Source organism: Mesocricetus auratus, unplaced genomic scaffold, assembly GCF_017639785.1.
Source record: "Mesocricetus auratus isolate SY011 unplaced genomic scaffold, BCM_Maur_2.0 Super-Scaffold_100014, whole genome shotgun sequence".
Classification (NCBI taxonomy): Eukaryota; Metazoa; Chordata; class Mammalia; order Rodentia; family Cricetidae; genus Mesocricetus; species Mesocricetus auratus.
Window position 1 is genome coordinate 73,885,959 of NW_024429197.1, and position 18,907 is coordinate 73,904,865.

Sequence of the window (18,907 nt, forward strand, 5' to 3'; positions counted from 1 at the left end):
CAATCCCCCAGAGCTAGAGATACGGGCAGCGTGAGCCGCTCGATACTGGTGTTGGCAACTGAACTTTGGTCCTCTGTGAGAACAGGGACTTGCTTATAACTTCTCAGGCCCCTCTCCAGCCCCCTCATTATCATTATTTCTTAAAAAGACAACTTTTGTCTTTGCTGGCATTTTGTCTCTGCTCTTAGCCCCGCCATTTCTGTCCTTTTCCTGTGTTGACTATCTGTGTTTCCAGGTTCCTGAGATGGAACAGGGATGACTGGATTTTGTCTGTTTTCCTTTCTATTTGCATTTATTTATTTATTTGTGGGTGCATGTGGGGGTGCACATGTACCACAGAGTGTGTGTGTGTGTATGTGTGTGTGTGCAGTCAGAGGGCAGCTCACGAGAGTCTGTTCCATCGCATGGGTCCCAAGAACGGAACTGAGATCTTCAGTCTTCCCTCAAGTCACTTCGCTCACCAAGCCATCTTCCAGGTTCAGATGATTTCTTTAAACAGATTTTTAAAACCGTATTTTATGTTTAGCAATATAATATACACATTAAATAACACCATAATACTATGATTTGATATAGTTTCAAATGTTTTTTTTTTAAGACAGGTCTCATTATGTATCCCTGGCTGGTCTGGAACTTGCTATGTAGATCAGACTGGGTTGGAGCTCACAGAGATCTGCCTACCTCTGCCTTCTGAGTGCCAGGATTAAAGGCTTACACCATCGTGGCTGGCTTGATATTATTTTTTAAAAAGTGGGGACAAGCTTTCAGGTTAGAAAACCTCTCTTTTCCTGTTGTTGTTGTTTTTTTGTGTTTTTTGTAAATCACTCTTTCTAAATGGGTCAATGAGAAAAAAGATTTGGTGAAATTTCATGTCCTGTTCCTAGTGCATTAACAGCAAATGGAATTAAAAAGAGTGGTGGCCTCAAAGGAATAACATATGTTCAATTCTTTGGAGTGCAAAAATGTTTTTTGCTATTTCAAGACACAGAAAGTTGAATTTACAGATCCATTCCAAAAACAGCACAAAAATCAGGATGGGGTTAAAACTAGAAAAAAAATTAGCTTTAGATGCTCTTTCATGATTGGTACATGGTGACAAAGCATCTTGCAGAAGCAACTTCAAGAAGGGCTTATTTTGGCTCACAGTTTGAGGGCGCACAAGTCATCACCATGGGAGAGTCATGGCAACGGCAATTGAGATGCACGGTCACATTGCATCCAGTCAGGAGGCAGGGACTGACGGACGCTGGAGTTCAGCTTGCTTCCTCCTTCTTACTCAACCCAGGGCCCCAGCCCATCGATGCTGTCCCCAACAGTTAAGATGGGAAGACCTCTCTTCATGAGGGTGGTACATTCCCGTGGCAGCACAGAAACAAGCTATCCTAAGGGACAAGCTTTTTTCTTTTGGCTATTTGCCTTTTAGTCTTGCTGGCAAGCTCATCTAGCCTGTCTAAGGCTGCCACCATTCTTCCCTGATGTCCAAACCCAGCTTTTTCATCCTTCCAGCGTGGACTGAAGACAAGTGACTCTGCGACTTGCCTCCAGGCCTGCAGTGGCAGATTGGGAGTGCTGAGGCCTCCAGACTCATGATGGAGCATCTTTCGGGGCTCAGCCTTTACTGCATGAAGACAGATTGCTGGAGTACATAGACTGTGTCTTGTGAGCCAAACTAATAAACCCCTCTTCAGTACATGTGTACATGTTCCTCCCATGACTTCTCTTCCTCCAGAGACACCGATGCACGCACCATCTATGACAGTGGACTTGTCTATTTCTCCTCTGTGCTGGGATCTGAAGAAGCTGGTTCTAATGCCAGCAAAAGGATGCTGCAGCAGAGGCAGCAACAGAGTAGATGAACTTGCCTGCAAACTGAAGGCAAGCAGGCAAAACAGCAAAGTTTCCTTCTCCATGGCCTTTTCTCCAGGCTGCCACCAGAAGGTGCTACCCACATTTAGAGTGTGTCTTTACACCTCAAACAATCAGATCAAAAGAATCCCTCAAATGAGTGCCCTGCTTGTGTTTTAAATAATCCCAGATCCTGTCAAGTTGACCACCAAGAGTAACTGTTGTACAGGTTATCATGGATTCCAGACTGGTCTTGAACTTGCTATGTAGCTTAAGAGACTTTGAATTTCTGATGTCCATGTCTCCCTCCTGAGCGTTGGGATTACAGGTATGTGCTAGCTTTTGTGGTATTAGGGACTCAATTTAGTTCATCCACGCTAGGCAAGCACTCTGCCAGCTGAGCTGCATCTGTCTGCCACACCCTTAGGGGAAGGCAAGACTGATACCCAAGATTGTCCTCTGACTGCCTGCCACACTCGTGCCATGACATGCTCATACATGAACATGTATTCACACACACACACAGAGGGGGGTCTTTACAGTTATACTTACATACTCCATCTACTATTGTTCTTGACTATCCAAAGCCTGACTCTTCCCTTCACCTCCACCACCAGCCCCGAGTAGAAGTCAAAGACTTAGCATACCCTATGGCAGACGTTGCCCATGACACCTCCTGTGCTCTCTTATGTTCTTTTTCTCTTACCGACTCAACGATGGCAACCTGACTGTCAATTCCATTTGTGACCCTACTGGCTTCCTGGTTCTCCGAGGACCGCTCGCCAGCCCCGAAGCCTCTTTCCTTGCGGTGTCTCTGCACCTCTCCTCTGGCTTCCTGAGGCATGGGCTTCACTTGGAGCAGCTCACCTGCCCTCTCACTCCATGCGCCCTCAGCCACAAACCTCGGCGCTTCCCCAAAGACTCCACGCCGTGGTTTTTACCACCTGTCACCTCAGCAGCAACAGGTCTAAAACCATCTGGTCAGGCCTGGGGTCATCCTGGCCACTGGCAAGGAAGAGTGATGGCCCATCCTGAGCACACCCAACATCTCTGCTGCTCGGGTAAGCCAGACAGTGGGGTTTAACACCACACTGGCTTTGGATTAGCTTTGGCCTGGCATAGTTGAAGGCACCAATGTTTAACCAGATGCTGGGAAGCCGATGTCAGCTCAGCACAGAGGCTGCCCAGACAGGTTTTCTGTGATCCTCCATTCCTGGGGCTTGTGCTAACAAAAGGCTGAGCTATTGGGAGAGGGAGGGTATGTGTGCCAGAGAGCCTAGATCTTTCTCTGGCTCTGTGGCCTTGGCTGAGTCCTTCCCACCCCTGATTTGTGTCTCTGTGACAAAGAAGGATGGCCTGGGTAGTCCTCTGGATCCCTCCTGAGAAGACTGGCCACAAGCAAGGGATCCTTAGACTCCAGAACCCCCTAGCTAGAATGCCCTGGCACGGGACTTTCCCTACCTCACGGGGTGGAGTGGGTAAATCTTTAACTCGCTACCTCTGGGCAGGCTGGAGTCTTTCTGGATGACTGGTTGTGGGGGGTTGGGGATGAGGATGTAATGTGTGTGTGGACAGGGGCTGTGGTGGGAGGGATACCGAAAAAGGAAAGGAATCGTGTGTGGAACAGGACATGGAGGAACGTGGGTCTCCTGACGGGTAAGCACAATTCATGTGAGATTCTGAGCCCTTGAAGCGTGCCCAGAGGACAGTGAGGAAGCTCGGGGTAGTAACTCTCTTTGTGGCCACAGAGACCCAGCACGGAGCCAGGAGCAGGGGCCAGAAGGACCAGAAACCCCCATTCAAGTGGTGCTCAGGTAAGTACGCATGGGCTAGGAAGCACCTGGTCCAGGAAGGACCAAAAGCATTATCCGGATGGGCCATCTGGTCTCTCTTGGATGCCAGGGTGCGTCCCATGAGCGCCACAGAGCTGCGTAGAGGGGAGCAGAGTGTTCTGCGCTGCTCAGGGACCCGGACTCTGCAGGTGAGAAGTCTTCCACAAGGGACACTGTGGAGAAGACCCGGGGAGGGGCGGGGGACGAGTGGAGCAACATTGCCTTAGGACCCTTCTCTCCTCAGATTGCTCCTCCTCTACAAAGTGCCCCGCCCTCCTTTTAGTTGTCCCGCTCCAGAACGACCCCTCCCCAGATACCCCGCTCATTCCAGTGTGTTCGCCTCTCCAAATGCCCCATTCCTGCTCGGTGCTTCGCTCATCCCACAGGGTCCCTCCCCTCCAGGGTGTCTCCTCTAAAGACCCGTCCTCCAGAGTGTCCCGCACCCTTTCAGACGGCCTTTCCCATCCTGGTGCCCTGCCCCTGTGCCACCATCCCTCCAGGTGAGCCCCCCAGGTGGAGGCCCCGACATGGCGTTCCGCTTCGGTGCGGTGCTGGACGGGGCGTGCACGCAGGAGGACGTGTTCAGGGTGTGCGGTGTGAAGCGCCTGGGCGAGCTGGCGCTGCGCGGGTGAGTGGGAGTGGGCTGCGAGGGGCGTGGGTCCCCGCCCCGCCCCCCCGCCTCCCGGGCCCAGCCACGCCCTTGCCGCCCGCAGTTTCTCCTGCACCGTCTTCACTTTCGGCCAGACGGGCTCGGGGAAGACTTACACTCTGACAGGACCTCCTCCGCAGGTGGGTGACGGGATTGGCTTCTGGATCCCCCCACCCCCCCGGTCGGTTTGTGGGCGGGACTCCGGGATGGAAGGGGAGTGCTCAAAGATGCAGCCTCATCGGTTCATCACAGTCTTGGTATCCGAGACACCGAAGGCTCCCAGGGACTTGCAGAGTTTGGAGCCTTGTATTCTAAGTTGGGCAACTTCAGTTACTTGCTTTCAGTTAGTTCGACTGTGAGCTGGCACTGATGAACTACAGACTGTGAGATTCCAACGAGATAGTCGGGGCGGGGTGGGGGGGCGTGGCACCGCTTCCGGCGCAGTTAGTGCACTGCAAAGAGGGTGGACTATGCCGCTGCCGCCGCCGCCGCCGCCGCTGCTGCAGCTCAGGCTGGCTGTCTTTGTCCTCAGGGGGAAGGGGTGCCTGTACCCCCCCAGCCTGGCTGGCATCATGCAAAGGACCTTCGCCTGGCTATTAGATCGCGTGCAGCACCTTGGTGTCCCTGTCACCCTCCGAGCCTCCTACGTGGAGATCTACAACGAGCAGGTAGGCGAATGGCAATCCACCTGCAATGAAGCTCATGAATTTCAAGGACCAAGGATGCTAAGAAGCAGAGCGGGAGGAGGGACTATTGTCAAAGGGCTATGCGCGGATGGAGCCTGTTTCTCCTCCCTCCTCTCCCAGGTTCGGGACTTGCTGGGCCTGGGGACTCCACGGCCTCTGCCTGTTAGGTGGAACAAGGCTCGAGGCTTCTATGTGGAGCAACTTCGGGTGGTAGAGTTTGGCAGTCTGGAGGCCCTGATGGAGCTCCTGCAGATGGGTAGGATGCTTCACAGAAACTTCGGGAGCAGAGATTCCTCAACTCCCTCTGAGGCACCCTGGGGATGTGGGCTGCTGGAATTGGGACTTCAGAAAGAATTCTTGAGGCAGAGAAGGGCCAGCCAAGCAGCAATTCAAAGATGTGGCAAGGGCACCTACATGCTGTCCCCTTGCCTTCCAGATAGTCTGTGCATGCCCCTTGCTCACGTCCCTTGGTTTCAGACCTTCCACTCCTGCAGAGACTAAGGGGGTCCTACCCCTTAGCCTAGCTTATCTATAAGCTCCTACTATCCAACCTTAGTTACTCATTTGAGCATTTACTTCGAACCCTCCACCTGCAGTCACCGCAGACACTGGGACACTGGGTCTGGTCCCAGCATCGCACTGCTCTGCTGATCTCTGCTTTTGTTTCTCTGTCTTTCCACACAGTAGGAGAGTTTCTTCTCTGCCAATCTCCCGCTTCCTTCCCCTCGCACCTGTCAGCACCGGCTCCCTGAGCAGGTCCTTCGTGCCTCTGCTGATACCTCTCTGACACTCTTGTTCCTGGGGGATGGCCCTTCATTGGGATGCCCATTCTTTTTAGCGGCACAGCTCCTGATGTCCCCTTCCCCAGGTCTCAGCCGCCGTCAGAGCTCCTCACATACCTTGAACCAGGCCTCCAGCAGAAGCCATGCCCTGCTCACACTCTATGTCAGCCGCCCAACTGTGAGTGCCCAGCCTGGGGAAGGGCTGGGGGAAGGCTACCCAGCAAAGCTCTGTCTTTGCATATGTAAACCGATTCTGATCTTCTGGGTGTATGGGGGGAAACCTTTGGCCTTGAGACCTTGTGACTTCGATGGAGACAGTCTTCTCCAAGTTCCCATCAAGCCCTGGCCCACCAGCCTCAGCAGGTACCTCCTGTGGACCCTGGAGAGGCTCCTGTTGGGGGGAAACTGTGCTTCGTGGACCTGGCAGGCAGTGAGAAGGTGGCAGCAACGGGATCCCGAGGGCAGCTGATGCTTGAGGCCAATAGTATTAACCGAAGCCTACTGGCACTGGGTAAGAACGGGGGCCTCCAGGTCTGACTCCTGGGTCCCTTCTCTGCTCTGGATCCGTTGCGACACTACGGAGACCACAGGACTTGTGGTTACAGAGGAAGGCTGGAGCACTGGCATGCAGTCTGAGGCTAACTTTCCCCCTCTGGTTATCATTAGCCTGTGCATTCTGAAGCCAGCAGCATCACACATGTCCTTGGGAGACAGGCTCAGTAAGGGGAAAGGAATGGCTCTGTGTGCACAGCTTAATGGCTGTCCAGGTCCCCAGGGGTCTAGTCTCAGTAGTTGCCTGCGGGTGGGAGCTTCTGGTGACATTCCTTCTCAGTTAGTTATTTGTGGAGGTCTCTCAAGTCTCTACTGAATGTTGGAAAGTGGGTGGGCAGCACATCCGTGCCTTCAGAGAGCCCCCAGTCTGCTGCGGGACACCACTGTGCAAAGTGGTGAGATGCCAGCCTGGCAGAGCTCCCCGCTCTGTAGCAGCCTGGCCAGACAGCTCTGGGCGCACAGCGCAATCTCTCTGTGCCTTCCTCTTCCCACCAGGCCACTGCATCTCCCTTCTGTTGGACCCGCAGAGGAGGCAGAGCCACATTCCCTTCCGAGACAGCAAGCTCACCAAGTTGCTGGCAGACTCACTTGGGGGCCGTGGGGTCACCCTCATGGTATCTGGTGGTATCTGGCAGCGGGGCTGGGCCCTGAGGAGGATCTCTTCCAGATAAGCACTCAGGGGAGGTTCTCTCTAGGTGGCCTGCGTGTCCCCATCAGCCCAGTGCCTCCCTGAGACTCTCAGCACCCTGCGATATGCAAGCCGAGCTCAGAGGGTCACCACGCGACCACAAGGTCCCAAGGTGAGCGGGCAACAGCCTGAGCCTGACTGATCATCCTGGTTGAAATCGAGGTGGGATTTGGGTTGGAATCCTGGGAGTGACGTCATGGTTGACATCAGGGTCATAGCGGTCATAGTTAGGGGTCTATGTCACAAGTCTAGGGGTGGAGACTGAGTTGGGCTGTCATCAGAGTCTACCCAGGATTTCAGATGGTTAGGTCTAATATGGGGTCTGCTATGTGGTTAACTTGGGGATCACAATCTAACCCAAGACTGGGGCAGACAGAACTGAGCTTGGCCTTGGAATCAAGTCAGATTCTGAGTCCTTTCAGGAGGACCCAGTGAGGACAAGGAGCAGCCTGGGCCAGCCTGCAAAGCTGGCAGGTGAAGCAGGGCCTGGAGTTTGGCCTCCACAAATGCCCACACCAGGAAGCCTTTGCACAGTGCCTCAGCCTATGCAGCCGTCAACAGTGGCCCTGGGTTTCTTCCTTGGCAGTCCCCTGGAGTAAAGCCTCCCCAGCAAGCGGAGGCTGAGCTGCTGCAGCTCCAGGAGGAGAATCGTCACTTGCGGTTCCAACTGGATCAAATGCAGTCCAAGGGTATGAGCTCCCTGGGGGCCAGGAAGGGGTGTGGCTAGAGTGTGGGTTGCAGTCCAGCAATGCCCTGTCTCCCTGCAGCACCAGGGCTCCATGGGGCCCGGGAAGCCTGGGCCCAGCGGAGCCTCTATGGGATGCTGCAGGAGTTTATGCTGGAGAATGAAAGGCTCAGGTAAAGCAAGACGGGGCCAGGCCAGGGACTCTGTCCCTACCCTTCCATGCTCCTCTGCCCTGGCCAAGATACTACCTACCCATCCCTGGTTCTCTGCTCTCCACGGTTCCCACCTTCCTCGTGGGGCTGGCTCTCATCACCTAGAGCCTGCTCCCTGGCAGGAAGGAAATGAGACAGCTGCGGAGTAGCCGGGACCTGGCCCGGGCAGAGGAGCATGTCCTGGCCCAGCAGGTCCATGAGCTGGAGAGGTGAGTGTAGCCATGTGGAAGGCCTGGGATGTGGGAGCTGGCAGAGGGGACTTTATGAAACAAGCGAGAGTCAGGTTCCTGATTCTGTCACCTGCCTGCCTTGTCACCCTCGACCAGTCATATAACCATAGATCGCCTGGGCCCCTCTTCCGGGAGATGTGGTCTCAGCTTGGCTGCCTTACAGGGTTGTTTGTGGGTGAGGGGCTGAGTTCAGAGAGAGGTGTCAAGGCTGCAGGCTCACACCCACTCTTCTCCATAGGCACCTCCATTCTGCTTGCTCCCTTCCCCAGCAGGGCTCCGCCCGCGTGTGCCCCTGCTCCACAGGCCCAGCTGCTTCCTGCCATGTGAGTCTCCCTGCTCAACCTGGGTGGTGGGAGGCAAACTAGAATGTCACAGAGTCACTAATGTGGCCTCTCGCAGGCTCTGCCACCCCTCTGCTCATGCTTCTACATCTGTCCTCTGTGTCGAGTGTCCCTGGCCCACTGGTCCTGCCCACGGAGGGAGGGCTATGTGCCACAGGTAAGAAAGGGCAGGAGGACCCTGGAAAACTGCAAACACTGATCTGGGGTTCCGCAATCCTGGTGATTCCAGGGCTCTGGACTGGACACGGGGGTGAAGGCTGGGTCCCTCCCTCCCCAGGATGTGGAATGTCTGCTTGTCCTTCTCCTTTAGGAGTGTCCATTCTCTCCCTCACTTACTGTTTCATTTACACATGTTCATCCAAGTCTTCATTTACCTCTTCATCCATTTACCCATTCCTTCGGGACATCTCCCTAAGCTAGCCCTGGGCCCACCTCTGTTTTAGTCTCTGCCTTCAAGGTGCTGCCAGTCCCTGGAAAAGACATTACAAGAACCATCTGTTGCCCGCAGAGGACATGAGAGATCCATCTCTATATAATGGCCTGTGGTTCCTGGCATCCTGTGCAACTTATATAGCTAGGGTCAGCATTGGGGAAACGGTACCCAGACAGGAAAGCCCGAGGTCACCCAGTACGGGCTTTCATCTTTTCAGCAGGCCCTAGAGCCCGAGGCCCCAGGTCACAGGTCTCTGTCTGCGCGGCCCCCGCCCTGGGTACCTCCACCAAGCTCTGGCTCTTCCAAGCCCCCACGAGAGAGGTGGGCCAGACCTGGGTATTGGAGCGGGAGGGGGAGGCCAGGAACCACTAGGCTCACTCTTGCTTCACACCCACCAGGTGCCATAGTGACTGGACACAGACACCAGTCCTGGCAGAGATGCTGACAGGGGAGGAGGTGGTACCCTCTGCACCACCCCTGCCCACCGGGTCCTCGAACATGCCACCCGCTCTAAGAGGTGAAAATTTGGGGTTTAGTGCTTTGTGGGTCACAGGCTTCTTACCTTGAGCCAGGGAATTACGGAAAGTGATTTCTAGTCCCCAGTCTTTGGGTTTCATGGCAGAGTCCCCTCCTCTAGTCCTGACCTCTACTGGAGCCTAGGGACTTGGGGAGAGAGTGCTTGAGGCCTCCACAGAAGAGCCTGGCCTTTGAGTCTCGTTGTTCCTTAGGAGGATCTGGGATCTCGAACCTGACCCAGAGGCTGGAGGCTCTCACACACCAGATGAGCAACCCCTTGAACCTTGGCCAGAAGCAGCCACAGCCCAGCGAGGGCATGCAGAGTCCTGGCCAAGGCCTCTCTCTTCGTTAAATACTGCCAGACTGGCTCTACCCACTGGGCCTGCATGTCTCTGTCTGTGAATGGGAAATAAATGTCTCTGGGTAGAGCTGGGGGATTCTAAGGCGGTACGACTGCCCCCACCAGACCTTGAACCTGAGCCTGGGTTCAGGAGACACTGGCAGTAGGCGGGGATATCTGAATAAAGAGCGGCATCAGCTCTAATCTGGTTGGTCTTATGCTCTGGGTGTCATCTCGGTGGCCATCACTCCCATGAGGGGTGGTCCATGAGGGGTGAGGGGCTGGAAGAGGCAGTAGGCCTGACAAGCAAACCCCAAAGACTTCAGGGTGCTGTAGCACATCCAGAGTCTGGGGGGCCGTGCCAAGGGCACAGGGGAGCCATGGAAGGCTGATGAGAAGTCCCCAGCTTAGGTCTGTGTCTTGGCCATGTTGACCCCATGGGAGGTAGAAGCAGCACCCTGATAGAGGTTGGCAGAGAGAGGGAGACACATGGTTTGCAGGACATCCAGTTGGAACTCCTCTGAGACCTGAGCCATGGAACTAGCCAGGGCTCCAAGCAGGCAAGCCTCAGCCATAGGCCTGTGGGAGCCTTGTGGAAATAGCAGGCCAAGCTAGGTAGGGAGTTTCAGGGAGCCTCTAGAAGCCTGGGTCGGTTGGAGGGCTGCTGGACTGTCCTGGATATCTCCTGTCTTCTGAATAGGGTAGCCCAGCTATGGATACCAGGACCCGTTTCTCCACCACACTCCCTGGTACAAGACCCAGAGAAGATGACTCTGGGCTCTCTTATCCAGCATTCTAAAAAGAGGACCCGAGTGTCTCCAAAACATGTTCCTTTTGGGAATAAGGACAAAAAGAGAAAACCTCAGGGTGTCCTGAGGCCCCTCTGAATATGGTGTGTTGTAGGCTTTTCTGTGTCTTCCCGAGCCCTGAGTCTGTGTAGGGAAGGTTCTGGAACCTGGGACTATCTAGTCAGCCTAGGCTGCAGCCCTCGGTGAACAGATGCTGAGAGGCATGGCTTGTGAGTGGACACTGAGGGATTTCAGCAGAGGCCAGGGTGTCCCTAGAAGATCAGGGTCAAAGCAGAGTCTAGAGACAAGGTGATGACCCAATGCAGGCAGGCCACATGGTCTCCAGTCATTTGTCACTTCTCCACAAGTGGTCCCGGGCAACTTAGCTGCTCAGAGAGTAGGCAATCTAGTGTCCAAAATGGGCACAACAGTGATGCTCCTTTACACGGCTCTTATGGAGATGAAATTCTCCAGAGGCTTCTTCCCTTGCCAAGAGTTTGGTCCAAACAGTTCAGTAGAATTGCCAGTCCTGATCTGGAGATGGTTCTGGAGTTGACAAAGTGCTTGCCTCACAAGCATCAGTCTGCAGCGCACACGCAGACATCAAGGTGTGGGGCGGGTGAAACGGCGCAGCACGTAAGGCCCCGCCTGCCAAGCCCGGTGACCTGAGTTCAATCCGCAGGGCCTCCCTGTGGAAAGAGAGCCATCTCTGAGTGCCCTGACCCTCACTTGAGTAGCAGGGAAACTGAGGACAGACAGACACACAGACACACAGACAAGCATGTACACACACACACACACACACACACACACGTGCAGTGGCACATGTTTGCAATCCCACCTCTGGCCCCCATATGCATGTTCACACATGTACACACAGACACATTCATACAAACTGCTCACAGGTGCATAGGGGAACCTGCCTGGGGTGTGGGCTGTTCTCATAGAACACAGGCAGTGTCAAGGAGCTCTGTCTGGGCAGGGGTACGGTTCTCAATACAGGATTCTAGAAAGGTCTTGAGGAGGTGATGCTTATGCAGAGACCCAAAGGGAGAGGGGACCCCAGTTGGCAGTATAAGGTCCCCTTTCCTGACACTTCCACAGCACCGTATCAGTGTGGGTGGCTTTGCAGCTCCCCCGTGGCCCCTGAACCCTTACCTTACCGCCCTGAGTGTAGCCCCGCCTGCTGGGAGGTCCTCTGCCCCAGGCAGAGGAGGCCCTGGCACTGAGCCTTCCCCATCCTCCCGGGAGGCGGAGGATGGATGGGGACCACCCATGGGGATCCTGGCCACAGAGGTCTCAGCAGCACTTGGAGGACCCTCTTCAGCCAGCCAGGTGCCCCGTTCCAGCCCTTAGCTCAACAAAAGCCTCATTTCCTCTCCACAAGACACACGGGACTCTGCTGACCTCCATTGGCCCTGGCTGCCCTGTGCCTCCCCAGGGGATGGTCCCTATACTCCCCGGGGTTCCACAGGATCCTGGTCCCAGGTGAGACTTCACATCCGTGTGGCCCTTCGTGAGATCTGCAGACACCAAAGGGCTCCTCTGGAGTATGAATGCAGACTGCTGGAATCTGGAGGCTTTGGCCCCCATTGTCTGAAGAAGGCTGCCAGTACCTCAGAACACTGGAATTGAGGGAGGCTCTTGGAAGTCCTAGGGACTACACATTTCCCATAATTCCAATTCCTTAGATCTCTGTGAAATTTTAAAACATCGTGTTGAAGTTGGAATGGATCTGGTGGGGAGGAGACACATTTGCCCAAATTCATATTCACAGACAGGGAATTCTTCAGACTGGGTCATTGGTGACATGGTTCAGCAGGTAATGGCATCTCTCTCCAAGTCTACTGATCAGAGTTCAATCCCGGGGATCCCTAGGTTAGGGAGAGAAGCAACTTCTGAACGCTGTCCTGACATCCACGCATGGCAGAGGTGTACCCATAGACACATACAGACATGCACATAGAGAGAGAAATGACTCTCAGACTTCACAGTGGAGCAGGCCCTGTGCAGCCCCAGAGATGGATGGAGTGCTCTAACTGCTGCTCCATGGACAGGACCTTGGGCAAGCCAGGTCTGAATGGTCCCCAGGCTCTGAAGTCTCAGCAGGGTTTGCTCTTTCTCAGTCCCAGTTTCCCAGCTATGGGAGCCTGGATGAAGATTAATCTCTCTGAGCCTCAATTTCTTCTGTGAAGTAAGGAAGATAAAATTACTCTAAAGGGATCCAAACATCTTGGGGATGACAGGGTTAAATGTTGATGCTTACAGACTGAAGCCCCAAGCTGCATAGACACCATCTGTTATCACTAGGTCACCATTAAGGGATGCTCCCAGCACCAGCAGGGACCTGTCATTCCTGTGCCTGCCCAGAGAGAACTGGGCTAGCCTCCTGCTATGACAGATGGTGACATCATCTCTGCTGGTGTCTTCCTTCACTAGATGCTCTGGACACTGATTCTGTAGGGACAACTAGGGCCAGGCAGAGGAGAGCCAGGAAAAGTTTCCATAGTCTTCCTAAACATTAGCTGGGGAATTTTCACTTGTCTTTCTCCAGGAAAGACCAGTGGTACTTTTTTAACGACCCTCACTGGCCTTGTGGTTGCAGGAAGGGACAAGTTTATCTTTTCACACGTTAGATGAGTGCACTCACATGGTCGGCTGGGATCGGGAAGGCCCTGAAGTCTTGTTTCTATGGGCAGACAAGTCCAGCCTGCAAAAATGTGAGACAGTGACAGCATGTCCTTCCTGGGCATCCACAAAGACTTCACAAATTCCTTCTGGAAGCCTTCTTCCTGGTGCCATATCCCAGATGACGAGCCTGGTCTCCAGTACTGCTGGGTCTCTAGGATGCTCTGAACTCGGCAGTGTTCCTCTTCCATGTGAGTGTGTGTGTGGTAATGTGTGCACATGCTCATATGTGTGCAAGTACATGTGTGTGTATAGATGCACACTCACATGTGCTTGTAGAGGCCAGAAGTCAACCTCAAGTACAACTCTCAAGTGTCATTCGCCTTGGTTCTGGAGGCAGGCCCAGAATTTGCTGATTCAGCCAGGCAGGTGGACAGTGATCTCTTGGAATCTACCTGTGGACAATGCCTCTCATTACTGGAGCGTACACACACACACACACACACACACACACACACACACACACACTGGCCTCACAGTGACCTCTCTATGTGGCTTCTGAGGACAGAACTCAAGTCCTCATGTTTGCATGGCAAGCACTGTATTGAGTCACCCGCCCCAGTGTGTCCCACTCTCTAAGACATCTCTCCATACTAAGCCACCAGGTCCCTCCAGTCCCAACTAACAGCATCTCGGGGTTGACCCACTAAGCCTAGCTCTCTCCAAGGAACAACAGCAGGATGGGCTAGTCATTTATCTTCATATGTACCTTTGGACTCTGACTTAGCCAGCTTCACTCAAGACAGAAAGCAGTCACAACGGGCATGAATGACTGGTAGCAGGGGCCATGGGTGTCCTGGGAAGTGTGGCCAAGAGGTCCTGCTGGTAAGGATGTCAGCAGAGCGCCTTGGGGGTCAGATGCTGGTTTTTAATGGTGACTTACCTGCAGGTGGCCTTCTTGACACCTGCTCTCTCAGCTTCAGCTTTCCTACCTGCAAACAGGGCTACCAACATCTTCAGAGCCTGAAGAGAGACTTCAGAGAGACAACCTGCAGGACACTCAGGTCTCCTGGGTGCCCGACATCCTGCTGTCCCCCAGTAGAATGTTTAAGGGCCTCTCTCAACCCTTCAGCCCTCTAACAGGCACGGAGATAGGCAGGTCAAGATGGAGGCTTACAAGGGGGTTACAGCAGGCTAGAAGGAAGACAGGCTCTAACCATGGTTTCTGTTTGTGTGTTTGTTTTGTTTTTACATGCCTTTGATGCAGGCCTCTCTCTGCTCACCTCTTTGGCTTTCAATAAGTTCTCTGCTGCCCCCTGGTGGACAACAGACATTCATGCATTCCGAGCACAATTCCAACCAGGTATGGAGGCCAAAGCCGAGCAGGCTCAGTGCCCTGTGCCAGTAATAACGTGGCTTTCTCAAGGCCACACACTTTGGGGATGTTTCCACGAGTGTCTGCCATGGCCTGTTTCAGCCGTGTCACTTGAGTGAGTACTACTGTCCTACTGGATGTTTAGATGAAACAGCCGGAGCCAAGGAGGGAAAGGACTGCCCTATAGCCCCCTGTAAGTCACTGGGGACTGATACCCAAGTCTCCAGGTGCCCCCCCAACTCCTTTTTTCTTTTTGACAGGGTCTCAGGTAGCCCAGTCCGGCCTTGCATTTTATATGTAGCTGAGGACGACCTTGAACTCCTGATCCTCTTTCCCTCGGCCTCTCAAGTGATGGGACTACAGTAAGTGCCACTATCTTTTCTGCAGCTGTAGGGATTCCAACCCAGGGCTTCACGCATGCTGCGATCCTGGATTTGCTCTTGGGTAAGGGGCAGGGAGTGAAGTTGGGCAGCGAGGACCTCCTCTTTCAGCTGGCACAGCACCCACCCCCCTTCCCTCTGGAGGCTCTGAATGGATCGCCCGTGACAGGAAGTGGGCAGGGCCTCCACCCTGCCACGCCCTGGGCGCTAAGCTTGCCCACACCCGATGACCTTGGTTCTACCCTGAGGCCCCTGCTGGTCCAGCCACAGCTTCTAGTGTCCAGTCCTTCCCTCTTCCTGGAAGCCTCCTGAGTTCCTGAGTACTTACTGTCCCCCAACCCCTTTCTTGTCTCCCCACTGATCTCCCGTGACCCCGGATATGATGCCTACCACCTTCTGAAACTGTGCCCAGGGCAAGGAGCAAGCCCCAGGCCTGCCAATCCCCTCTGTCCTCCAAGTTCCCAGCTTAGGGCTGCTTTTAATTTTAATTACAAATATTTCTACAACTACTTATTTTAGGAGCGTGCACACGTGTGCACAGGAGTGTAGGGGTCAGAGGACAGCTCGCAGGAGTCAGTGCTCTCTTTCCATTATGTGGGTTTTGAGGACAACACTCCAGTCATTGAGTCAGGAAGTACGTTCATCTACTGAGCCATCCCACCTGCCCTGGTATTTATTTATTTGTGTGCTGTATCCCAAACGCATTTCTCTCTCCATTTTCCTCTTCTGGGACTTTTGTGACTTCATCCCCAGCGCTGAGGTGACTTCCCTGGGCCCTCACGCCCCTGTGCACGCATGTCTGGCCAGGCCCTCTCTCAGGGTGAGTCCTCCCCTCCTGGCCTCTGTTTCCCGTCACTGTGCCTGCCTTAGATGACTTCCTCATTTGCCTGCTCCTCCTCCATCCCTGTCAGGGTCCCTATCCTGCTCCTAGTGACAAGCCTGGAAGAATAAACACTTGAGTAGCCGAGACATAAGCGTGGGTGTAGACCTGTTAGGGCTGCACCCGGCCCCCCATGTGCTTGTCTGGAAACTACGGCCTCTAATGTCTGCTGTACTGGTTATCCTGGAGGCCCCTGGATGGGCAACGTCCTCCCCACCTTCAAATCTTCCCGGAATCCTGAGGATTCCTGTGAACTCTGGGTCCCCTGGGGGGGGGGGACTCTCAGCTCCCATACTCTGAGAAACAGAGGAGGAGAGGGATGGGGTCCTCGGCACTGCCTGCTTTCTGTCCCCGCAGCCCCTGTTAATGTTTAAAAATGGTTCAAAGTTCAGATGGCCTTGGCTGGGGTCCTCTCTGTTTGCTCTCGTTAATAATCTCAGGAGTGCAAACATCTAGAGCAAGAGGGGAGATCAGCACCCTGGCCATCCTCTATGCCCTCCTCACGCACATGGGCATGTTGAGTACTCAGTAAAACAGCTTACTGAGCTGTCCTTGCAGCTTTCCCTCACCCCGGCAGGTTGTACTATGAGCATATGGGCTTGTCCCAAACAGTCTGAGGTCAGAGCTGGCATGCCCTGAGTGCTTTAGGCCTGCCAGGAAGGTCAGCAAGGTCATGCTGGAGCCTAGAGAGATAATTCAGCGTTAAGAGCACTGGCCGTTCCAGAGGCCCCAGGTTCAATTCCCAGCACCCACGTGGCAGCTCATACCTGTCTGTAAGTCCAGTTTCACGGCTTCTGGCGCCCTCACACAGACATACATGCAGGTAAAACACTAATGAACATAAAGTAAATTATATAATAATTTATTATATATTATTATATATACCATTGTAAATATATTGCTATGTGCTTACATAAATATATAAACTTATATTTATTATAGTATTGTGTGTTGTACTACTACTATTAGTATAGTAATATCAAATAGGTTTATATAAATGTATATATGGTTATGTTGCTGCAATGTATGTAGCCCAGGTAGTAGGACAGTTCCTGGAGTGGGCATGGCTGCTCACAGAATGCCTCTACAAGTGGGTCTCTCTTGCCCTCTAAGTGGGTCACATGACAGCTGCTCTGTTCTCATTTACAGATCAGGAAAGAGGGAACGCTGTCCCCAAGCTCCCACAGAACAAGGACTCAAGATGCCTAGCTTCTGCTTCTCTGTTCTCCCTCTCAGTTCACCCCGTGTCCACCATTAGCCAACCATGACACACTGAGAAACCGGGCTGCCGAGACGGCTTAGTGGGCAAGGGGCTTGCGGCTAACCTTGACAACCAGAGTTCCATCCCCGGAACCCACAGGGTGGAAGGAGAGAACTGAGTCCTGCAAGCTGTCCTCTGACCGCCACATGTCCCCCCGACACAGCACACGCACCGAGGCATGTGTACTCCCGAGTAAACTATTCCCACATGTAAATAAATATTTTTTTAAAAGTCTGAGAACCAGGGACATAAAGGAAGGTAACTGTGCCAGGAAGTTAAGCCAAGACAGTTGCTGTGTTGGACTGTGCACGGAGGCCTTGTGCTCTCTGGCAGGCAGAGCAAGACAAAGCAAATTCCATCCATGGACAAGCTTTCTGTTATGATGCACAGAAAATCCTCCATCTACGAGTAGACACATATGTGCTCTGGATACCAGCAAAAGGGGACTTGTTGGCTGGGCCTCGCAGAAGGTCATGGCGCACCATGTGCCCAGGCACTGACTATGGGAGGGACCCCCTGAATCTTCCAGGCCTCTTGTTCTCTGGAGACAGCCGTGGCAGGGACTGCTTGCTGCATGCAGGAATCTTCCAGAGAGGAGCAAGGGGGAAGAAAGGATGGTCGCTGGAACCCCTGGAGGAGACAGGAGCTCAAGGGCAGGGATCATAGTATCATGGTCGGGAATCTGAGCTCTGGAGATAATGGTGTTTTAAAAAACTCCTATTAGAATATATAAATCTAGAGGCTAAGGATGGCGCTCAGTTGGTAGAGTTCTTGCCCAGCATGCAAGATGCCCTGAGTTTCACCCCCACCACAGCATAAAACAGGCATGGCAGTGCATGCCTGTGACCCTGATACTCAAGAGGTGGACACAGGAGGACCAGATATTCAAGGGAGTTCTGAGTTGGAGGGGAGTTCAAGGCTGGCCTGAGCTATAGAAATCCCTGTCTCAAACAGAGTATGTTTGTTGTTGTTTCTGACTGAAAGGTGACTGTCACCTCCCTTGGGCTGCAAAAGACTCCAAATCATTAGGAACAAAACAAAAGAGGTGTGCCATCCTGTACAAACTTGCCTTAGCCGATCTCATCTAAAAGTAGGATCCTGCTCTGTGGGTCTAGACGACATGCATTCTACAGAGGCTGCATGTTACCCTGCACAGACACTTCAGCTCTTACCACACTCCAGGGTTAATGCTGTTGCTCACTGGGACCAACTCTGTCAACCTTCACCCCAGTACTAGGATCCAGGTACTGATGCTAGCCCGATTATTGGTGAGGACATGAGCACTAGAGGCTCACACAGCAGGAGGACCACAGGAAGCCCTCTCCCTGTCTCAGGGTGGGACCCTGAGTCATCCTTGTCTCTCCTGGGATATTCATGAAATGTCTGTGAAGGGGGTTACACAGGCTTCCGAGGCGGGTGTGGCGTTCAGCTGGGTCCTGACACTTTCACTGGGGGAGGCAGTGCGGCTCCGTGAAGGGACAGCATCCGTCCTTACTACAGTTATCTCCAGGGATACGAGAAATTGGCGATGAGAAAGGACCTTGCAGGGAAGGATGCCTGGGCCTGGTCTTGCTCTGCAGCCGGCTTCCCCAGGCCTCCGTTTCGTTGTGTGAGAAACAGGCCAGAGCAGGCTGCCTGTTCCTACTGGCTCACTGGCATGAGGTCCAAGGGGAAGGACTAGAGGGAAGGCCATTGCCCGACTCCCCCACCTGTGCTTCGGGGGGGGGGAGAGTTGGGCCTACAAGGAAGCCTTTCTGGGGTCTGAACCTTCTGAGCTTGGCCAATGTCCCTTCGGAGTAAGGAG

The 18,907-nt window shown here is 53.7% G+C and overlaps 1 protein-coding gene across 1 annotated transcript; it reads left to right on the top strand.

The window, feature by feature from the left end:
- Positions 1–3,416: 3,416 nt before the first annotated feature.
- Kif12 (kinesin family member 12) lies at positions 3,417–9,995 on the top strand. The gene is given in 20 exon segments (XM_013117138.3): positions 3,417–3,501; positions 3,594–3,659; positions 3,748–3,826; positions 4,178–4,305; positions 4,391–4,466; positions 4,859–4,876; positions 4,878–4,994; positions 5,133–5,268; positions 5,881–5,972; positions 6,149–6,305; positions 6,842–6,960; positions 7,042–7,146; positions 7,621–7,723; positions 7,802–7,892; positions 8,054–8,140; positions 8,400–8,484; positions 8,561–8,659; positions 9,153–9,256; positions 9,334–9,452; positions 9,664–9,995. Coding segments are annotated over 20 exon segments (1,947 nt in total). The 5' UTR covers positions 3,417–3,475; the 3' UTR covers positions 9,804–9,995.
- Positions 9,996–18,907: the final 8,912 nt, after the last annotated feature.